The 22,885-nt window shown below is 44.6% G+C and overlaps 1 protein-coding gene and 1 long non-coding RNA gene across 3 annotated transcripts; one reads left to right on the top strand and one right to left on the bottom strand.

Annotated features, from left to right (window-relative positions):
* Positions 1–3,190: 3,190 nt before the first annotated feature.
* LOC125514124 (CAAX prenyl protease 1 homolog) lies at positions 3,191–9,115 on the bottom strand. Its single transcript, XM_048679383.1, has 14 exons — positions 8,840–9,115; positions 8,042–8,189; positions 7,811–7,895; positions 7,636–7,731; positions 6,912–6,977; positions 6,578–6,676; positions 6,305–6,418; positions 6,047–6,157; positions 5,890–5,952; positions 5,686–5,778; positions 4,324–4,437; positions 4,032–4,103; positions 3,881–3,946; positions 3,191–3,550 (listed from the first exon to the last, which is right to left on the bottom strand). The coding sequence occupies exons 1-14, from the start codon at positions 8,868–8,870 to the stop codon at positions 3,431–3,433; spliced, it is 1,278 nt and encodes a 425-aa protein (XP_048535340.1). The 5' UTR covers positions 8,871–9,115; the 3' UTR covers positions 3,191–3,430.
* A 2,018-nt stretch (positions 9,116–11,133) lies between these two features.
* On the top strand, positions 11,134–13,680 carry LOC125514123. 2 transcript variants are annotated; one of them, XR_007286268.1, is made up of 3 exons: positions 11,134–12,555; positions 12,648–12,702; positions 13,440–13,680. It is a non-coding gene; the product is annotated as an uncharacterized LOC125514123 (long non-coding RNA). The 2 variants fall into 2 exon arrangements; XR_007286269.1 differs by having other exon boundaries at positions 13,408–13,680.
* Positions 13,681–22,885: the final 9,205 nt, after the last annotated feature.

Genomic DNA, 22,885 nt, shown 5'->3' with positions numbered 1-22,885 from the left:
AACGGGGAGAGTGGATCACCTTGCCGAAGCCCACGCGACGGTGCAAATGAATCCAAGGAGATTCCATTTAATTTTACAGTATACCTCACCGATGTGACACAAGTCATAATCCAGTCAATCCATCGATGTGAAAACCCCATCTTTTGGATCACTTGCCTCAAGAAATTCCAATCAACCCGATCATATGCCTTTGATAGATCTACTCTGTAAGCACAAAATCCCTTAGTAGGATCCTTCTCCTGTTTAATATGGTGGATGCACTCAAATGCAAGCAGGGCATTGTCAGTTATCATCCTACCAGATATGAAGGCACTCTGCTCAGGAGAATTATATCGTCCAGGAGAGGACGCAATCTATTAACCAAACATTTGGAAACAACATTGTAAATAACATTACATAGGCTAATAGGCCGGAAATCGGAGACCTTGACTGGATTCATAATTTTTGGAATAAGAATGATAGATGTCTCATTAACACCATCCGGCATAATACCCGTTCTGAGAAACTCCTTCACTGCTTTAGTTATATTAGTCTTGACCACATCCCAATTCCTCTTAAAGAATCTTGATGGAAAACCATCTGGCCCAGGGGCTTTTAAAGGCCCAATTTGAGAAGAGCATCCGAAATTTCCTCATCCGAAAAATCGCTACAAAGTTTAACATTATCGTCATCTGAACTTTTTACTGCTCTACTTCCGAAAGGACACCATAGTCTCTCTCAAAGCTTTATTGACATGGCCTAGATCATCCATAGCACCATAGGCCTCCCAAGCCTTGCGGACTAATTCTAGTAGCCCGGCGTCTCTTTCCCAAAATATCTCATACCTGCGTGGATGCACTTTACATTGTTCCTGGTCCGGGGCACCCTTGAGCAATAACTGCACATGATCAGAACATGGAGACGCAAGGTGCCGCACACTGTAAAAGCGAACAAGTTCCGCCAAGAATTTGTAGCCACCGCTCGATCTAAACGGACTCGCACATTTGCTGCACCATACCTCATATTGTCGTGGGTATAGGACACAGCTGAAAAACCCAGGTCCACTAAATCACAAAGCATCAAAGTATTCCGGAAAGCTGCCATTTGTGGTTCAGGGCAGGGTGTAAGGGACATATGTTCAAAACTCCACAACGCCTCGTTAAAATCTCCGATTACTAGCCAGGGTAAATTAGATTGTGCACTCAAGTCTTGTAAGGTAGACCACATAAGATGTCTATTCTCCACCCTAGGCTCTCCATACACCCCGGTCAATCTCCATGGCTCACCGTTCGGCTCAGTTATGACAGAAACATCAATGTATCGATCATCCTTCCCCAGCAAAGTAACTTGATATGATTCATGCCAGTATAACGCCAAACCACCACTCATGCCTGAGCTATCCACACCTTCAAAACCCTTAAGGCCAAGACGACCCCTATATCTCCTCATCTTACTAGCTTCCTGTCGAGTTTCACACAAAAATACAAATTTGGGGGAATGCGACTGCACCATCGTCGCCAAATCTCGAACTGTTCGGGAATTCCCCCCTCCCTGGCAGTTCCAAATCAGGGCATTCATTGGCCCGGGCGGCGCCCCTCTAGGGAGCCCGCCAAAACATCATTATCATTGCTAATAACAGAGCCATCCTCTCCCTTTAACTTCTTTCTCACATTTTTTTGGGTGAATTAACAGCAGCCGGATCCGATATTACAGTCTCTGGATCCTCAACAATCTCGTCACTGTCCAGGGCATCCTTGGAGCCTCCTTGGTGTACTGGAACAATAGCCAAACTCGTACCCAAGTCACCAGGGGCACTTACTATATCATCCGGTCCTCTCTTCACATGCATATTTAGCAAATTACTTCTCACGTCTTGGCTTGATAGAATAGTATTTGTTGCATCTGGATCCTCAATCTCCATCGTTGTCGTACCCGTAGATCTTGTGTTTAACACACTGTTATACCTTCAGTTATTCACAGGGATCCCGTCCGAATTAGTTGCATCATTGGGCGGCGCACCTCTGCCAACACCCCGACCGAACACTGCTCCACCTCTGCCTCTTCCACCCCCTCTACCTGATCCACGGCCACCTCCTCTTCCTCGCCATTCATCTGCCAGTATGAAATCACCCCATTCAAACTTAGACACATCATGCTCAGCGGTGCCACACTCCTCATACCAGTGGCTCAACAAACCACAATTGTTACAGAAAATTGGAAGTTTCTCATATTTAACCATATACCAGTCCTTCTTTCCTCCCCGTGTGATGGAGACAAAGCGCTCAAGCTTTTTGCCGACATCAAGATTAGCTCTAACACGGACAAAAGCACCAACATATCCAGCCGGCAACTGAATTTGCACCTCAAGGATCTTCCCCAATTTCCTGCACATACCTTTGATCACCGGCTCATTCAAGTAATTGTCCGGTAGACCAAAAATTCTAGCCCACACAGCTACTTTATCCAGGACTATCATTCTAGGATTTGTATAGCCGTCATACTCCAGTAGAACTACTGCTTGATTCCTGAATAACCAAGGTCCCTGAGCCATCGCCATGTTCCAATCGCCAAGACATGCAAACTGCACTCTGAACAAATTGGTATCAATCATACGCCATCGCACATCCTTCGCGGGATTCCAAGCAGACCTCATGTCCGCGTACAAAGCCACGGACTGAATCCCTTGTCTGTGTGTACCCTCGCAATTGCTAACCACTTAGCTTGAATATCTGGCAGATTCTCCTCCTCCTCCTCCCATACGAAATCGTCGCCCTCATCTTCATGGAGAGCCAATCTGCCGAGCAACTCCTCAACCTCCTCGCTATGTGAAGTCTTTTTACTAGGGTTACTGCTGCCCGCTTCCATCTTGAATACCGCCAAGACTCCTGAGACTTCGTGCAGAACAAGGCCGCGAAGAAGCAAAGCTTCCCCCAACCCTAGACGACGAGGAGCAGCAGGCAATTAGGAGGGATCGATCGCTGGTAGAGAGAAACTCTGGGGTCGCACCACCGCCAGAGGAAAACGAAACCCTAGTCACCTAGGGGAAAAAGACCAAAAGCAAGACACGCCTCGAAAGAGTTTTAAGTTTGATCTGAACACGATAAAACTCTGTTGCACAAGAGACAATTCTAATACGGCATTGTTGTAAGCATAGTTATAGAAGGTCAAGGTAACACGTCAACTTGGAGGACAGAAGATGCACCAGCGCATGTGAACATCTCGTAGCTGATCAGCTTCTATTTGTCAATGTTAAAGGACCAACAATCCTGTGTGTATATGTCAATAAGACAGTAAGCCAATGGATGAATGATACATATCTTAACCTAGAGGAGCACGTTTTCATACGGATCCCTGTCTGCATATAAATCCCTCTAAACATCCATACTACATTGAGATTGAAGCAATGCCATGATAGTTGGCATATGCGCATCAAGTATGAGATAATCTCCCATCAGTTCTCTTTCTTGCTGTCCAGGTCTTCAAGAGCAGACAGTCTTTCAACAAGGGGTGGATGGGAGTAGTGGTATGCTGAGTACCACGGATCTGTGTTCATTGCCGATAAGTTCTCTTCCTGAAATTTTCAAGCATATATCAAGTTAATTAACTCAAATCTCCGCACCGCTATACTACATTAATGGTACGTACTATAAGTTTAGTAAAGGAGAGCTGTAAGAGCTTCCAAAAAAAAGAGGCATAAGAGAATAAAGCAAGAGTAAACAAGAGGATGTTAGTAGTTTCTCAAACCAGCATTGAATTTTGAGAGAAAGTAAGTTGCTTGATCTAGTGATCGATTATGGTCAGATCTTGAAGCAAGGTGTCAATGTCCAGTAGAAAAATAACACCGACTCCATGGTCAACTATAAGAAAAGCAGCAAAAATCAAAAGGCCTTTAAATGGTTACCTGTAGTTTAACAAGGGCTCCCCTGAGCTCAGGAGCATACCCAAGGTTCTTGGCAAAAGCATCAGCCTGGACATTGAGATAGGATTAGGTATGCGACCAAATGTTTGAAAGCTGTCACGACGGAAAACTTGAGATGAATAGAAGAGAGAACCTGAAATTCAAATGCTCTGCTGACAAGGTTGAGGCAAAAACTCAGAAGGTGTTGGATGGGTATAATGGTGTGCTGTCATGAAAAGAATGTATGTGTCAATGGAGTAACAATGCTGAAAATCTGTAGAAAGTGCATCTCACTGCAAGTTTAAATGAAAGATGTAAACAGCTGACATTCGATTTCATTTTCATTTCACGAAGATACTACTGCTAGGGAGGAAATTGTACTTAAAACATCTCCACAGAAAGATAATAGCACGATAATACTTCTTACAAATACGAGCATGACATACCATAAAAATGATCAGTCCAATGATTACAGGCTGATCCTCGAAACCAAAACTTTCAAAGAGATCTTTGGAATTCCTTACAAGAGTGTATCCTCCGAATTGCATAAATGTAAGCAGCTGCAAGTAGAAAATGAGGTGAACAAAGGAATTTTAAACATCTAAAAAATGCTTGAGATGCTTGATTTTTCTTTTCTTTAATCAAATCAAATAATAGTTTCCCAGCAACCAATGCAATGGGGACACAAACTGATTTTATGATGCATTGTTGCACAAATTCTATCAGTAACACTAGAACAACACACATGAAGGTGCCTGTAACAGTATAACCCCTTGCATGCTTAAAATTGATTTTATGTTAACTTATGCTATAAATAATTTTGTTAAATATTCATTCATCTAATTAACCGTTCCCGTGAGTAGCTACTTATGACTCGTCACATTACATCTACTATATAGATTAGCACCACCTACTAGGGGCTTCATCAGAAGAAATATCTTGCACTTCTTACTAATAAACAGGATACTTTACTAGAAACAATACTGCTTGATTTTATATCAGTTCTCAAAACTAGCTGTGTCTTCAATTCATACAAACACGTTCTTATCAGTGCCCCCGACCAAGCTTAATTTTGTTTCTTCCCTTATAATCAGTATACCATAGGCCAACTGATGCAGGAAAAACAACACAGGATTTCCGGGCTAAGGCATGTTCACTTGAAGACTACCATATCTTCACGTAGCATTTGGTTGCTTGGATGAAGTTGTATGAGAGATGACCATCCAGCTTTTAGAAACCATGATTTTATTTGTTTGGTTGGACTGGGTAGGTATATACCCCATTAAAGGGAATATAGCTCCAACAACCAGGACAAATCCAAGCAGTAAAAGAACTCGGAAGAGCCGAGCCATCTATTGCCCGCACTGTCACGCAAGCGCACATGAGCCTAGTGCACAGCCCGTCAGGCCTACTTTTCTTTCCTCACTGTGACACTTCTCTCTGTCTCAGAACTCCTCTCTGTCGTTTCTGATCAGCTCGGCATTCCAGGTCTGTAAATTTTGGTAATGTTCTTTATTACATTTGCACAGTTGTATTGGAGCAGCAATATGTGTTGTTTATTATTTTGTACATGGACAACATAACACTTGAACGGGGAAAGACTACAATAGAAGCTGGATGTATGGTAGAAAAATTGAAGACACTAAGATCCAATGGCTCCAACTTCGTTTTTATTACCAAACACAATTCCATCCATGCAACCAAACGGTACCTTACCTATCTAGTATGCAAATACTAATGCAACAAAACTAATTGGCTGACTGGTACGCAGAGGACATAATTAGTTATCTGGAAGAATGAGAAAATACCTGCACAGCTACAAAGGAATATGCAGTGTGATTAAGTTTCCAGTGCCCAAGCTCGTGCGCAAGAACAGAAACTATCTCATTATCATTACTACACTGAAACAAACACAAGGATAACAGTCAAGTAGTCGAACCTGCGCATGAGTTCCCAAATCGCAATGGAAAAAAATAATGAACATAGTACAAAAAATGGTGGTTTGTTTGAACCTGTTGTATCAATGTGTCATAGAGAACAATGCGCTTATTCTTGAAAAACCCATACATGTAAGCCTGAAAGAGATTGACAGTTGAAATCATATCAGAAGACCATCAATAAGTAGTTAGCAATGAAACAAACTCTGAAAGCAGATTGATTAACATATACATTACTGTGGCTTGATCGAGTAGACCCATCCACCACAAAAAGCTTTTTCAGAGGAAACTTGAGGGAATCTGCCAACTTCTCTATTTTCTCCCTGAGTGAGCCTTCGGGAAGCTGTTGAAATCAGCAACTTCAAGTTCAGTCTTACCATGAAGTTATTATGCAGATACAGATACAGCATGGATGTACATACCATTCTCACACGAAACCATATTGAATGAGGAAAATGACTGATACAGTGCAACAAGAAAAGATACTCACAGGAGTGAATTTGTTGAACAGAGGAGCTATCATGATGGGGTAAATTGTCATCATCAGGAGAGCTAGTGCAAACATAAAACCCCAGAGATATATTGCTAGGTAAGGCCCTCCATTCTGAAGCAGTACAGGAAAAAGAAGATTAATAAAGTAATTCAGTTAGGTGACATATGTGTTCATCTGATTGCAAAAAGGCTTAAAGGCACAGTTAATAAAGATGCATGTTAGCATGATAGTTCAGAATAGAGGGTGGCACAGCATAAAAATATGGTGTACCTGTACTATGACGATGATAGCAGCCACAATTGGTGGTGCGAGTACAACGGACAGCAAAATTCCCTTGATCATGTCCCAAATGAAGAGCCAGAATGTTTGCTGAGAAAGGGCAAGAGAAAAAACAACATAAATACGTTAGGAAATGAAGATATCAAATTATTAAGTGCTCCAAAGCACCACAAGTTGATACAATTCAAACACATACATGTATTTCCTTTATGTTCGAATTAAGTGCTCCAAAGCACCACAAGTTGACAACATTCAAATACATCCATACGTATACTTGCTTTATGTTCACAAAAAGAAGTGCAGAAACTGAAAAATATAGACGTACCTTGTTAAAACCGTGTCGAGCCTCAATAACAAAAGTCGAGTATAGAGAGAATGGCAAGTCTGTGATCTGTATTGCATCAAGTATGTATTAGGCAGTCACATTTACATAAGAAATTGGATTGCCGTAAGAGAAAATAATGATACACAATGAACACAGGTCAACATTGAGGTTACTGCTTAGGTGCTATGGAAGCATTCAAAAAGAACTGCTGATTGATCAATCTAAAGAAATCAGAATCTTAATTGATGCACGTTTGAACAAAATAAATGCACCTTATGTTATAGGTTAAAAAAACAACTAGTGAAATTGTTGAAATGGATATGGGCTAGGTGAACTCTGATAAAAGCACCAATCATTCCAATTGCGTTCCATTAAACATAGCTATTTTAGAAGTGAAAACTGTGCCGCATCAGTGTTCCGCTTAATTTTAGAAGTATCTCTGTCAGGACCAAAATCAGCAGAAAGAAAGACACATCAAGGAGTTTATAGGTGTCGAAAAACTATGAAATTAAATCCTGATTCTTAGATTCCTTCCTGCAATAGCTAGCACCATAGATAATCAAGCATTTGGTCCTTCAGAGCTAAAGCTAATGCGCCACATATACCTAATCCAAATTAAGTACAAAAGACTCTTGAAGATAATTTAAAACAACTGAATACGAAAGCAGAGAAAAATTAATAAACACATGTGGCCTTCTGAAAGAGGCAAATAAATTGATAATACCTGTGACCAAACCATGACACCTGCTAAGAATGCAAGGGTGTGTATTATCTCATTTTCTGCATTCAGGCCAACATTGGTTACTAACACTCCAGATTTCTATAAAAGGAAGAGGATAGTTAGAACCAAGCTCCTGCACAAAAAGGGTAAAGGAAAGCAAGTTGAAGATTTGTATTACCTTCCAAAACCAAGGAAGAACTTTATAGTACAGTATTACGATATCACATACTATAGTTATGGCCTCACGTACAAAATTGAAATTGCTGCAAGAGGAAGTATACCTGTCAGTACAGACGATCTAAAAAGATACAGAGAATATTAAGTGGGAACACAGCTAATGAAATTAGGTGTCAGGAATGGTTTCTAAATGAGGTATGGTTGCAAGGATTGAGTGGAGTATTACAAGCACCTTTTGTCCAGGCTATAAGCTCTCGCCTGCTCAAATTTTTCATGACTAATTACTTTTGCCAGGGATTTTGGCAATGTTGGTAACTTAAGGGCTCTATGCTGCCTGATGTTAAGATATGTCTCAAATATGTAATTGAGAGTCATAAAGCCTGCAGAAGGGACATACAATGAGACGAGCATGTCAGGGATAGACAATAGCTACAACAATCATGATGACGATAACAAGGTAAATAAAAATACAAAATCTTGATTTTGCACATACGATCTGTTCACACAATTTTGACAAACTTATGTTAAGCACTACTGCTTGTAACTTAATTCAGAAATATTGGCTCGTTTCGTTCTAGTAAGTGATCATCAAATCTGCACAGTACCACATTTTGTGTTGCATAGCAGAGCTTGACAGCACAAACAAGTCCAGTGATCAAGGTGATGGTGACCATCTTCAGTCAAATGTAATTTTGCCGATGTTCCTGCCATGCTGAATACTCTACACTAACAGGTAACTCAATCTATCCAAAACCTCAGATCACTGCACCTGGATAACCCCTCGCACCCCCATGACTCACGCCAAAGCCATCAAGATCACTCGGCTACACCAGAGAAATCAAACTACCCAGACACACAAACGGCTCCGCGGCACGGGCAAATCCAGCAGCGAAAAGCCCCCGAACCCCACTAACCCCTGGCTAGGGTTTACACGCGGATCCCGTGCCCATCGAAAGCCGACACGCCCCCAGGGATCGAGCGAGCAGACAAGCGACTACCGGGAATGAGCAGCGGAGAGGCGGAATCTTACACAGGACGGCCTCCAGATAGGGCAGCGCCATTGGAGCCGGGGGTGTTTCGGAAACCGAGGCGCGGAGGCGGCTTGTGTGCCGAGCGAGGGACGGGCCGGCGGGAAGGGGGCCGAGCGCAAAGACGGTGGAACAGTGGGAAGAGGAGGAGGTGGGTGGGTGGGTGGGGGGCGGCGTGATGTGGAAAAGGGACGGATACTTTGCTCGGGCCAGTTGCTCGGAGTTGGGGGAGGAAGGAACCGCGGCTGCGGCCACGCCGGGACCGGGGGAAACCGGCCTGGGAAGCAAAGGGCTTTGGATGTGGCTGTCGCCTAGCCGAATTTTCTTGAACTTTACTGTTTTTTCCTGAAAAAAATATGGGTCGAATCTATAATCTATAATATCTAAATAGTTTATCCTCATTAAACTATTTTGTATTAACATGCAGCCTATTCACCTAAGCATACTTGCCACATCAACGTTTTGTTAGGGACTTATGTTGGAAATATGCCCTAGAGGCAATAATAAAAGCATTATTATTATATTTCTTTGTTCATGATAATTGTCTTTATTCATGCTATAACTGTATTATCCGGAAATCGTAATACACGTGTGAATACATAGACCATAATATGTCCCTAGTAAGCCTCTAGTTGACTAGCTCGTTGATCAACAGATAGTCATGATTTCCTGGCTATGGATATTGGATGTCATTGATAACGGGATCACATCATTAGGAGAATGATGTGATGGACAAGACCCAATCCTAAGCATAGTACAAAGATCGTGTAGTTCGTTTGCTAGAGCTTTTCCAATGTCAAGTATCTTTTCCTTTGACTGAGATCGTGTAACTCCCGGATACCGTAGGAGTGCTTTGGGTGTATCAAACGTCACAACGTAACTGGGTGACTATAAAGGTGCATTACAGGTATCTCCGAAAGTGTCTGTTGGGTTGACACGGATCGAGACTGGGATTTGTCACTCTGGATAACGGAGAGGTATCACTGGGCCCACTCGGTAATGCATCATCATTATGAGCTCAAGGTGACCAAGTGGTTGATCACGGGATCATGCATTACGGTACGAGTAAAGTGACTTGCCGGTAACGAGATTGAACAAGGTATTGGGATACCAACGATCGAGTCTCGGGCAAGTAACATACCGATTGACAAAGGGAATTGTATACGGGGTTGATTAATCCTCGACATCGTGGTTCATCCGATGAGATCATCGTGGAGCATGTGGGAGCCATCATGGGTATCCAGATCCCGCTGTTGGTTATTGACCGGAGAGTCGTCTCGGTCATGTCTGCTTGTCTCCCGGACCCGTAGGGTCTACACACTTAAGGTTCGGTGACGCTAGGGTTATGAAGATATGAATATGCAGTAACCCGAATGTTGTTCGGAGTCCCGGATGAGATCCCGGACGTCACGAGGAGTTCCGGAATGGTCCGGAGGTAAAGAATTATATATAGGAAGTGCTGTTTCGGCCATCGGGACAAGTTTCGGGGTTATCGGTATTGTACCGGGACCACCGGAGGGGTCCCGGGGGCCCACCGGGTGGGGCCACCTGTCCCGGGAGGCCACATGGGCTGTAGGGGGTGCGCCTTGGCCTTCATGGGCCAAGGGCACCAGCCCTACTAGGCCCATGCGCCTAGGGTTTCCACCACGGAGGAGTCCAAGTGGTGGAAGGCACCTCGAGGTGCCTTGGGGGGGGGGGAGGGAAACCCTCCCCTGGCCGCCGCACCTAGGAGATTGGATCTCCTAGGCTGCGCACCACCCCCCTTGGACCTCCTATATATAGTTGAGGAGAGGGAGGATTTCATACCTCAGCCTTTGGTGCTTCCCTCTCTCCCCGTTACGTCTCTCTCTCGTAGTATAGGCGAAGCCCTGCTACTGTGACGCCCTGCATCCACCACCACGCCGTCGTGCTGCTGGATCTTCATCAACCTCTCTTCCCCCCTTGCTGGATCAAGAAAGGAGGAGACGTCATCCGTTCCGTACGTGTGTTGAACGCGGAGGCACCGTCCGTTCGGTGCTTGATCATCGGTGATTTGAATCACGTCGTGTTCGACTACATCATCCCCGTTCTTTGGACGCTTCCGCTCGCGATCTACAAGGTACGTAGATGCATCTAATCACTCGTTGCTAGATGAACTCCTAGATGGATCTTGGTGAAACGAGTAGGAAAATTTTTGTTTTCTGCAACGTTCTCCACCAACTTACATACGGGACCAACCAATGCAGCAACCCTGCCACATAAGCCTTCAGTTACTGCTAAAGGCCCAATACAATATGTCCTCACGAGCACCCTTTCACTCTGATTCAGTGCTCTCGCAAGCCACACAAAACGCCCCCCTTCCCATTCCACTTCCACTTCCTCCTTTAATTCCCAACCCGTTCTCTGCTTCCATCGGTCTGCCTTCTTAGCCCCCAAACAAATCTTCCTCCTGAGACCTCCTAATCTCTCCCATCCGGTCGCCGCTAGCACATGTACCTACACCCAACAACCGGGTGGCTGCTCGACTCCTTCCACCTGCCGATCGAAGAGATGAGAAGGATAGGGCATGTGGCGGCTATCGCGCTGCCCCTGCCGGAGAAATTGCCGGTGTTCTGCCTGAACGCGGGTAACATATGCCCGTGGCGCTGGTCCTCTGAGGGTCGGGCTGGTGGTGAGGACGGGCAGGGCTCCGTTCAGAGCGACGGCTTGGAGGGGCGATAGATCCATCTCCTCCCGCAGGTTCCGCCCCGGCTAATTCACAGACCAGATTATACTGCAGGAATGGTGGAATTGCTTTTCCAAGCTGATGCTAAGGTATGGGCATCTGTGAGCAAGCACGACATCTTTCTCCCTATGATTAGAGGCTGATTAGACAGACTCTTGGTGTTTCTGATAGCGGATAGTTGTTTTGATGACTCTCCGAATTTTGGATGGTATAGAAGGGCGAGCTAAAATAAATGCTTCAGTTTGGTTTGGCTTAATTCAACCTGTTTCAAAATGATATATGTCATGAGGATATGAGAGAGAAGAAACATGATGGTGTGCATTATGCATCGCTACAGGACTTTGCTACGAAGCCTGCTTCTTTCAGGTACGATACTAGGTATACGTTGAAAAGTAGCTGTATGCAGCAGTAGCAGTCGCCAGCTAGCATGGCCTTTCTCATCTTGATGATCTGAACGAATATGTTTGCTTGGAAGTTCTGTAGGTTATATACAAAATTCTAGGAATTCTATAACCGCTGCACATTTTCATGGCTATTTATACAGTCGGGTCATTCTCCTATTTCACGTGGCTAGATGAGTTGCTAAAGTTTTCATTTACTGTTGTTTCCTTGCTATAGTGTGCTTGGTTAGTATGTGCATTAGTTGTTGTTTGTTCCCTCGGTTGTTCAGTGTTGTAAGGTTTTAAGGTCGTTTGTACTTTTATTAATGTTAATTCAACACATTCAGTTCTCGCGTATGGTTAAAAAACCCGTTCCATGTCTTAAGTTAACAAGAAGCAAGTTATTCCTGTTGATTTTCAGCTTCTACGGGCCCTTCAGTAGCACCATCTGTAAGTGCCATATCTATCTATCTCAAGCTGTTTTTGTTAAAGATCTTGATATGTAAATAGAGCATCATAAATTATCTTGCTTCTTTCCTGAAAAGGGTACTAAAGTCGTCGTCTTCTTTCATGCTTCTGGAGGACAAATTATACACTGTGTGCTAGCTGGTAATCATTTTCTTCGGAATAACTGGTAAACAAAATAACTGAAGCAATTTCAAGTGATGTCTTACTTGCTGCGGTCTAACTCTTAACTTTTTTCTAATTTGCATTCTCTTTCTGAAGGTTACTTCCAATACATGCAATAGTCTGAAGGTATATGCATATTTACGTTTCTGAGGTAAGTCATAAATGTTTTACTGCAGATCATTATGGCTTGCTTCCTTTTTTATGAATTCCACAATAATTTTCTCTATACTTCCCTTTGTATAAGTGTTTCATGTAGATGTTAGAAAAAAGGCATATAGTATGGAGGCATAAATAAATTATTCTACAATTTCATCTTTAACATGGTCGATCACAGATCACTGAAACTATATAGTGCTCCCTAAATTATGAAGTTTTGTGGGAACAGGAATTATGAACATTATGGTTAAACTTTGTTGAACATTCTACATTACATTTGCTCATTTTATCTGGTCAGCCACACCGAAAGAGTTTCACAAAGATACAAGTGTAACGACTATTTAGGTACACTCGTAATCCTAAAAAAATCAACTAAGACCTACAAAAATGTTATCATTTGATCTAATTTTCCCTATAGTCGATTTTGCGCAAAATCCTAGATGTTATCAGCCGTGTTACTGAGCCATTGGGGAAGGCAATACTATCATCCACTCGCAACTCCTATTCTTCCATTCCCTTTTTAGGATCACATTTTCCAACATCTTACTATTGTATATTGCTAAAGATGTCTGGTGAAATTACTTTGTGAAATCCAAAAGTTATTCTAATACTAATTGATTTTAATGCAAAATAAATGTATCTTCTCTAAATAACAAAAGTATCTTGATGTTCACATGTTGCTTTTGTCTTGATTATGTAGTTTCCTAACATGCAACAAGTTCAACTTGACAGCTCTCCACTCAAGCATGGATGAAGATGTACATGGAAATGATTATGCATATTATGAGATTTAAAATTTCAGACAAGTGCGGTCTTTCAAATTTTCTCTATTACTCACTTTGTTTCAAATTATTCTTTAAAGAATGGATGAAAACATGAGAATTAGGAAGCTATTTTTTATTTGAAAGCTTGGCAACAGCTCAATGGTAGCGTATATTGGAAAACTTTAACCGGTTGGTTCTGCGGTAATTGATTGTTGGTCTCTTTGTCTAAACTTGAATGATATAAGTAGGAGGATTGATCTTCCTTAACAACGCATAACATCAAATTTAGGCAAAATTTCTGCAGCAACGCGCGGGGAATCATCTAGTTACTCAAAAAGATAACCAAAAGGATTGAATAGTAGATATTCTTTTTGGGGGTGGCTTCTTCTATAAACCGTCCCCCCCCCCCCCCCCCCCCCCCCCCCCCCCCCCCCCCCCCCCCCCCCCCCCCCCCCCCCGAGCTTCTCCGATAAGTCGCCGCTCATATCTCATTCGTTTGGACTTATGGACTAACAAAATTAGATGATGCTTTGCGCGCTGACACGGAAACCGTGTTAAAACAAATGCATCAATAATCAATAAGTGCTTAAAACACCTAAAACTAATTACAATATAAATGTAAGAGTGTTATTAGCTCACGATTTTATGCAATCAAAGTATATGACAAGATGGTGTATAAAAAGAAAAAAGAAAGCGTGAACTATATGTTTTTTCTTCAAACGTCTGACGTGTATATCGTTCATGACCACACAAAAATTAGTGTGAAAATTGAATAGTTATTGAGATGCATGACCTGGTCAAATTACTCAAAAAGATAACCAAAAGGATTGAATAGTAGATATTCTTTTTGGGGGTGGCTTCTTCTATAAACCGTCCCCTCCCAGCTTCTCCGATAAGTTGCCGCTCATATCTCATTCGTTTGGACTTATGGACTAACAAAATTAGATGATGCTTTGCGCGCTGACACGGAAACCGTGTTAAAACAAATGCATCAATAATCAATAAGTGCTTAAAACACCTAAAACTAATTACAATATAAATGTAAGAGTGTTATTAGCTCACGATTTTATGCAATCAAAGTATATGACAAGATGGTGTATAAAAAGAAAAAAGAAAGCGTGAACTATATGTTTTTTCTTCAAACGTCTGACGTGTATATCGTTCATGACCACACAAAAATTAGTGTGAAAATTGAATAGTCATTGAGATGCATGACCTGGTCAAATTACTCAAAAAGATAACCAAAAGGATTGAATAGTAGATATTCTTTTTGGGGGTGGCTTCTTCTATAAACCGTCCCCTCCCAGCTTCTCCGATAAGTTGCCGCTCATATCTCATTCGTTTGGACTTATGGACTAACAAAATTAGATGATGCTTTGCGCGCTAACACGGAAACCATGTTAAAACAAATGCATCAATAATCAATAAGTGCTTAAAACACCTAAAACTAATTACAATATAAATGTAAGAGTGTTATTAGCTCATGATTTTATACAATCAAAGTATATGACAAGATGGTGTATAAAAAAAGAAAAAAGAAAGCGTGAACTATATGTTTTTTCTTCAAACGTCTGACGAGTGTATCGTTCATGACCACACAAAAATTAGCGTGAAAATTGAATAGTTATTGAGATGCATGACTTGATTCCCAAGGGAAAATGAATGCACGATTTAATGAGGTGGCATAGTTTACATTGATAGATTAACTAGCATGCAGAGGCGCGGTGACACTGCAGCCCATCGAAAAGCCTGTGCATACGTCTATGTTGTCTTTTTTAATAAGAGAAATGGCCCCAGTCGGTTTGAGGGCGAGCAGTCCTAAGATTAGAAATTTTTAACCGGGTCATTCTGGTGATCCATAGATTAAAACATTGCCCAACAGTATGTAGGCATCAGTCACAAACTGAAAGTGACTGAGACGTCACACATCACAATGTGAGAAGGAGGATAAACCATCAAATATACATGCATGCCATTATTTTTCATGCTCACATGTATTTGTACTTATAAAAGGACCAAGCTCATAAAATATTAAGGTATTCTTATGATCAGTATGTCTAATTAATCATCATCGTCATAGGCCTGAGGACAAACAAACTTTTAGTATCTCTGGATTGCTATAACTTGATCACAACAGTAAGAGGGGAAAATGGTTGTAAAAGAATGCATATTCCTAGTAGTAGAAAAAATGGATTGACTCGCAAATAAAAATCAAGGAAAGTGCATTTTGCTACACTTCAATTCTGATGCTTTGCAGTTTACAGCATGATAAAGTGGTACTTGCCTTGATGGAGTATGCACTTGCAAGAAGAAAGCTCACAATTTAAGCATACGAACAGCGCCGATCCAACATAGGCTGATGCTAAAGCTTTGAAAATAATAATAAAAAGATAAAGGTTTGTCTTAATGCCTTCCAAAGCAAAGTATAAGTTAGCCAGAATAACCTGTTGGTTGTTGTGTTCGTTGCCACAAATTAAGAAGACAGTGTTTCTAATTGCAAGGAAAAAGAACCCAGACGACTTCATTGGCATATTCACAGATTGTCTTTAAGAAAAAAAAAAGTAAAGCATACGTCTTTGGAGATGGAACTAATTCTCAATCTTAAAGGGAAAGCTAACTGCGCGCAAACCTGGAAACAAGGCAGAACTCCAATAAATGCAAAAACTCGAAGAAGCCGGTAGTGCTCCCGCTCCCTCCCGCCCCCACTAGGGTTCCCTCTGCCACCGCCGCCGCCCTAGCCTCCTCCCGCCGTCGCCAGCCGCCGCCGCGCGCGCCCCGGCCCGTCCCGCGCCCCTTCCTCCCTCCTTCACCGGCCTCGTTCGCTCGCTCCCCCCCGAGCGGCGGGCGAACCCCCTACCTCTTCCCTCTCCTCCGCCCTCCCTCCCGTCCTTCTCCCCCCGCCGCCGTCGGCGTGGTCCGCCGGGCCCTGCCCGCGCGGCGCTGGCGGCAGCGGGCTATTCCTTCCCCGCACGCGTGTTGGGGGGCGCGGGGGCCCCCTGACCGCGGCGGTGCTGCTCGGCTGCAGCGGTGTGGCTCGGCGGCGGTCCCGTGGGCCATGGGTGCCCTTGGCACGGCGACGCGGCCGTTGGTCGCGGGTGGCGCGGTGGTGCTGGCGGCTGGTGGTGCCCGCTCGGCCCAGATCTAGGCCCTTTAGGGCCCGATTTGTGCTGGCGCGGGCCGGCGGCTCGGCACTGCGGCGTTGCTCCCTGGCGGTGGCGAGGTGTCGGTGGTCTACGGGCGGTACTGGCTTCGTTGGCCGGCGTGCTGCAGCGTGGGGATAGGGACTGTCCGGACCCATATGGGTCCGGCTGGGCCGTCGTGGCCTGGCAAGTCCTTGTCGCCGCGTCCGGTCGGCTCGCGAGAGCGATGGAGGATGTCCCCTCCCGTCGGTCGAGTTGTTGCCCTCGTGGCCGTTGTCTCCTTTGCCTGCTCCCAGGTCTCGTGTTGGCGGCCCAAGTGAGACGGCGTTGTTGGTGCGGTGACCGTGGTGGCACAGGCTAGTGGGCGGCAGATTGGGTGGTGCATTACGGAGTGTCCGGGGTGGTAGTGGTTGTTTGGGTCGGGAGAAATCCCTGGCGGCTCGTCCGGCTCCGACGCGGTGACGCTTGCGGGCGCCGCCGGACCTTCCTGAAGGGCGTCGGGTATACCCCTTCCCCACTGCCCTTCGCGTACCGGGGGAAACTCTAGGACCCGTTCGGGCATCAGCGGCGGCGCTGTCGCATTCCTTCTTGAAGGTGTTTCTTGGTACACGACGCTCCGGAATGCTAGGAACGCGGTGGTACTTCTCCGTAGGGTGCAACGGTTTCCGGTCTTCGTCGCTTAGTTGATCTGCCGGTGTCGGCATTTGTTTCTTTTTTCTTTCTCTTGTTTTTTCCTTTTGGGCTTGGTTGTGCTGCAGCCCCGGCAAGTTGGATGTATCGGTTGGATGCTTTATAATATAAAGCGGGGGAAAACCCTTTTTCTTAAATGCAAAAACTCACTTTGAAGAAGATTTTGAATTTACAACATTGCATTGACCATGGCTCAATTACACTAAAAGATAAGTTACGCCCATGCCAATACAATAGGTAGTCTTCTTGTACATAGATATACCATGTGAGATATATAGTATTACATGTATTCGACCCTCCAAAGAATTCATCAACAATGCCTATATTAACATTGTAGGATTCCCCTTCAGGGATTGTGTTACATTGACTGTTCATACTTATTATTGTACGCACTCATGACCCGCATCATCTGCCGGCCTCGCCTAAACGCGACGCCATTCCTCTACCAGGGGGCGGATGGATCTGCCGGCTTTGTCGTCGTGCGGCCTTGCTTGTGCGGCGGTGAGCCGCCGCGCCCCCCTTGGCCACCACGCCCGCGACCTCCGCTCAACATTCCTCCACTCAGAAGGGCTTGTGGGCACGAGAATCAACTGTCGGAGTAGGTGGATTTGGTGCCAGAGAGAGGGGAAGTGCGGCGGAGGCTGGTATGGGATATCTCTATTGCTAATGGAGCAGTTGGTAGTCTTGCTTTCAGATTTTTTTGTCTCATCTTTCATGGTTTTTTTGGTACCTCCTCCCACATTCGCTGGTTTTTTCCATAGATTTTTTTTCGTCCCCTCCCCCACTTCATCGGTTTATTTTCGCATCACCCTCTCACACAACGAAAGAAATTTGAACAGATCAGAACTTTCCATACTGGCGCAAGTTATTTAGTAATGTAAAATCAACCACGAACAATCTCTAAAGATCAAATCTAAATTAATTAACCCTACCTTAAATCACTCAATCACATTAATTAGAAAACAAATAATTGATTTTCAAAAAAATCGCTCAATCACATTAACCTTACTTTAACTCACGGACGATAATCAATCTCCAAACAAAGGAAACAATACATTGAGGGAGCAGTAAATAAACTTCCTTTCTTATGACATGTATATGATCTTCCCTTCCCTCTCCGTTGTCGAGCGTTCTTGATTCTCGAGGCCGATGCTTGTGCTGCGTCACTGGGTCGCGACGGTGCAGGAGGACGAGGACGGTGAGGCCGGGTGCCGCGGCACCGTGTTGGCCGCGGTCGATGAAGGGGGCAAAGAAGGGCGGCTTCCCTGTCCCTGGCCGTGCCGTAGCCCTGTGAGTTGGTGCGGTGGAAGCGGCACTTGAAGGACCCGGCGTGGGTGGTCGGCGCGCAGGCGCACTTGGAAGCGGGCCCGTGGCCTGCGCCGGACGGAGCCGACGCCGACCCGGACCACCTTCTCCGCGTATTCTTGGAGCTGTGGCTGGCCGATTTACATGAAATTAATTCCTTCCGTTGTGGTGGCAAATATAATACACATAATCCATATTGTTATGCACTAGTGTGTGTGAAATAGATGGATTATGATCCCGTACCCAATAAGATGGATATGTGTGTGTTAGAGAGAGAGAGAGAGGGAGGGGGGGAGAGCGACTGAGGAAGAGGGAGGGAGAGAGTGTGTGTCTGAGGATTTGATGATAAAAAGGTCGCCAATGTCACTTGATATGTATGAGAATATTAATATTGGACTCTTAAAGTTAATGTTGCCCTGTTGCAATATGGAGCTGTGGCTGGCCAATTTACATGAAATTAATTCCCTCGGTTGTGGTGGCAAATGTTGGAAATATGCCCTAGAGGTAATAATAAATTAGTTATTATTATATTTCATTGTCCATGATAATCGTTTATTATCCATGCTAGAATTGTATTGATAGGAAACTCAGATACATGTGTGGATACATAGACAACAACATGTCCCTAGTAAGCCTCTATTTGACTAGCTCGTTGATCAATAGATGGTTACGGTTTCCTGACCATGGACATTGGATGTCGTTGATAACGAGATCACATCATTAGGAGAATGATGTGATGGACAAGACCCAATCCTAAGCCTAGCACAAGATCGTGTAGTTTGTTTGCTAAAGCTTTTCTAATGTCAAGTATCATTTCCTTAGACCATGAGATTGTGCAACTCCCGGATACCGTAGGAGTGCTTTGGGTGTGCCAAACGTCACAACGTAACTGGGTGGCTATAAAGGTACACTACAGGTATCTCCAAAAGTGTCTGTTGGGTTGGCACGAATCGAGAGTGGGATTTGTCACTCCGTGTAAACGGAGAGGTATCTCTGGGCCCACTCGGTAGGACATCATCATAATGTGCACAATGTGACCAAGGAGTTTATCACGGGATGATGTGTTACGGAACGAGTAAGAAGACTTGCCGGTAACGAGATTGAACAAGGTATCGGGATACCGATGATCGAATCTCAGGCAAGTATCATACCGCTAGACAAAGGGAATTGTATACGGGATTGATTAAATCCTTGACATCGTGGTTCATCCGATGAGATCATCGTGGAGCATGTGGGAGCCAACATGGGTATTCAGATCCCGCTGTTGGTTATTGACCGTAGAGTCGTCTCGGTCATGTCTGCATGTCTCCCGAACCCGTAGGGTCTACACACTTAAGGTTCAGTGACGCTAAGGTTGTTAGGAAGACTTGTATGTGATTACTGAATGTTGTTCGGAGTCCCGGATGAGATCCCGGACGTCACGAGGAGTTCCGGAATGGTCCGGAGGTGAAGATTTATATGTACGAAGTTGTCATACGGTCACCGGAAAGGTTCGGGGGCATATCGGTATTGTACCGGGGCCACCGGAGGGGTTCCGGGGGTCCACCGGGAGGGGCCACCTCTCTCGGAGGGCCTAATGGGCTGTAGAGGAAAGGGAACCAGCCCTACATGTGCTGGCCGCATCCCCCCTTGGGCCCATGCGCCTAGGGTTGGGGGGGGGGGAACCCTAAAGGGGGCGCCCCCCTTGCTTGGGGGGCAAGCCCCCTCCTCTTGGCCGCCGTCCCCCCTCTAGATCTCATCTAGAGGGGGCCGGCCCCCTTCCTCCTTCCCTTATAAATAGAGGGGCAAGGGGAGGGCTGTAGACAACATCCCTGGCGCAGCCCCTCCCCTCCCCAACACTTCTCCTCCTCCGCAAGAGCTTGGCGAAGCCCTGCCGGAGTACTGCAGCTCCACCACCATCACGCCGTCGTGCTGCTGTTGGAGCCCTCTTCCTCAACCTCTCCCTCCTCCTTGTTGTATCAAGGCGCGGGAGACGTCTCTGTTCCGTACGTGTGTTGAACGCAGAGGTGCCGTCCGTTCAGCGCTAGGATCATCGGTGATTTGGATCACGACGAGTACAACTCCATCAACCCCGTTCACTTGAACGCTTCCTCTTAGCGATCTACAAGGGTATGTAGATGCACTCCTCTCTCCCTCGTTGCTAGATGACTCCATAGATTGATCTTGGTGATGCGTAGAAAATTTTAAAATTCTGCTACGATCCCCAACAGTGGTATCAGAGCTAGGTCTATGCGTAATTACTATGCACGAGTAGAACACAAAGCAGTTGTGGGCGTCGATATTGTCAATTATCTTGCCTTCACTAGTCTTATCTTGATCCGGCGGCATTGTGGGATGAAGCAGCCCGGACCAACCTTACACATATGCTTACGTGAGATCGGTTCCACCGAATGACATGCACTAGTTGCATAAGGTGGCTGGCGGGTGTCTGTCTCTCCCACTTTAGTCGGATTGGATTCGATGAACAGGGTCCTTATGAAGGGTAAATAGAAATTGGCAATTCACGTTGTGGTTTTGGCGTAGGTGAGAAACGTTCTTGCTAGAAACCTATAGCAGCCACGTAAAAACTTGCAACAACGATTAGAGGACCTCTAACTTGTTTTTGCAGCAAGTGTTTTGTGATGTGATATGGCCAAAGGATGTGATGAATGATATATGTGATGTATGAGATGATCATGTTCTTGTAATAGGAATCACGACTTGCATGTCGATGAGTATGACAACCGGCAGGAGCCATAGGAGTTGTCTTTATTTATTTATGACCTGCGTGTCAACATAAACGTCATGTAATTACTTTACTTTATTGCTAAAGCGTTAGCCATAGTAGTAGAAGTAATAGATAACGAGACAACTTCAAGAAGACACGATGATGGAGATCATGGTGTCATGCCGGTGACAACGATGATCATGGAGCCCCGAAGATGGAGATCAAAAGGAGCAAAATGATATTGGCCATATCATGTCACTATTTGATTGCATGTGATGTTTATCATGTTTTACATCTTATTTGCTTAGAACGACGGTAGCTTAAATAAGATGATCCCTCGCAATAATTTCAAGAAAGTGTTCCCCCTAACTGTGCACCGTTGCGAAGGTTCATTGTTTCGAAGCACCACGTGATGATCGGGTGTGATAGATTCTAACGTTCGAATACAACGGGTGTAAGCCAGATTTACACACGCAATACACTTAGGTTGACTTGACGAGCCTAGCATGTACAGACATGGCCTCGGAACACGGAAGACCGAAAGGTCGAGCATGAGTCGTATAGAAGATACGATCAACATGAAGATGGTCACCGATGTTGACTAGTCCGTCTCACGTGATGATCGGACACGGCCTAGTTGACTCGGATCATGTTTCACTTAGATGACTAGAGGGATGTCTATCTGAGTGGGAGTTCATTAAATAATTTGATTAGATGAACTCAATTATCATGAACATAGTCTAAATTGTCTTTGCAAATATGTTGTAGATAAATAGCTCACGTTGTAGCTCCCTGTTTCAATTCGTTCCTAGAGAAATATTAAGTTGAAAGATATTGTAAGCAATGATGCAGACTAGGTCCGTAGTCCAAGGAGTGTCCTCACTGCTACACAGAAGGCTTACGTCTTTGATGCACCGCTTGATGTGCAAACCCCTACAACATCGTCTGTGGATGTTGTGAACACCTGACAGACACGTCCTGATGACTACTTGATAGTTTAGTGCACCATACTTTACGGCTTGGAATCGGGATTCCAATGACGTTTTAAACGCCATAGAACATATGAGATGTTCCAAGAGCTGAAATTGGGATTTCAAGCTCATGCCCGTGTTGAGAGGTGTGAGACCTCTGACAAGTTCTTTAGCCAACAAGATGGAGGAGAATAGCTCAACTAGTGAGCATGTGCTCAGAATTTCTGAATGCTACAATCACTTAAATCAAGTGGGAGTTAAACTTCCAGATAAGATAGTGATTGATAGAGTTCTCTAGCCACTATCACTAAGCTACTAGATCTTCGTGATGAACTATGACATGCAAGGGATGGAGTTGATCCCGGAGCTGTTCGCGGTGCTTAAGACCGCAAAAGGTAGAAATCAAGAAGGAGCATCAAGTGTTGATGGTTTAACAAGACCACTAGTTTCAAGAAGGGCAAGGTCTAGAAGGGAAACTTCATGGATGGCAAACCAGTTGCCGCTCCAGTGAAGGAACCCAAGGTTGAGCCCAAACCCGAGACTGAGTGCTTCTATTGTAAGGGGAACGGTCACTGGTAGCGGAATTACCCCAAATGCATGG

The sequence above is a fragment of the Triticum urartu genome, chromosome 6 (genome assembly GCF_003073215.2).
Source record: "Triticum urartu cultivar G1812 chromosome 6, Tu2.1, whole genome shotgun sequence".
NCBI lineage: Eukaryota > Viridiplantae > Streptophyta > Magnoliopsida > Poales > Poaceae > Triticum > Triticum urartu.
This window is presented reverse-complemented; position numbering and strand designations above follow the sequence as displayed.

What these genes read in the sequence shown, in the direction of transcription:
- LOC125514124 (XM_048679383.1), bottom strand. Translation starts at nt 8,870, where the DNA reads ATGGCGCTGCCCTATCTGGAGGCCGTCCTGT. An exon ending in CTATCATCGTCATAGTACAG is followed by an intron (nt 6,419 to 6,577) that starts GTACACCATATT and finishes GTACTGCTTCAG; the next exon opens with AATGGAGGGCCTTACCTAGC. An exon ending in ATTCCTTTGTAGCTGTGCAG is followed by an intron (nt 4,438 to 5,685) that starts GTATTTTCTCAT and finishes TTCTACTTGCAG; the next exon opens with CTGCTTACATTTATGCAATT.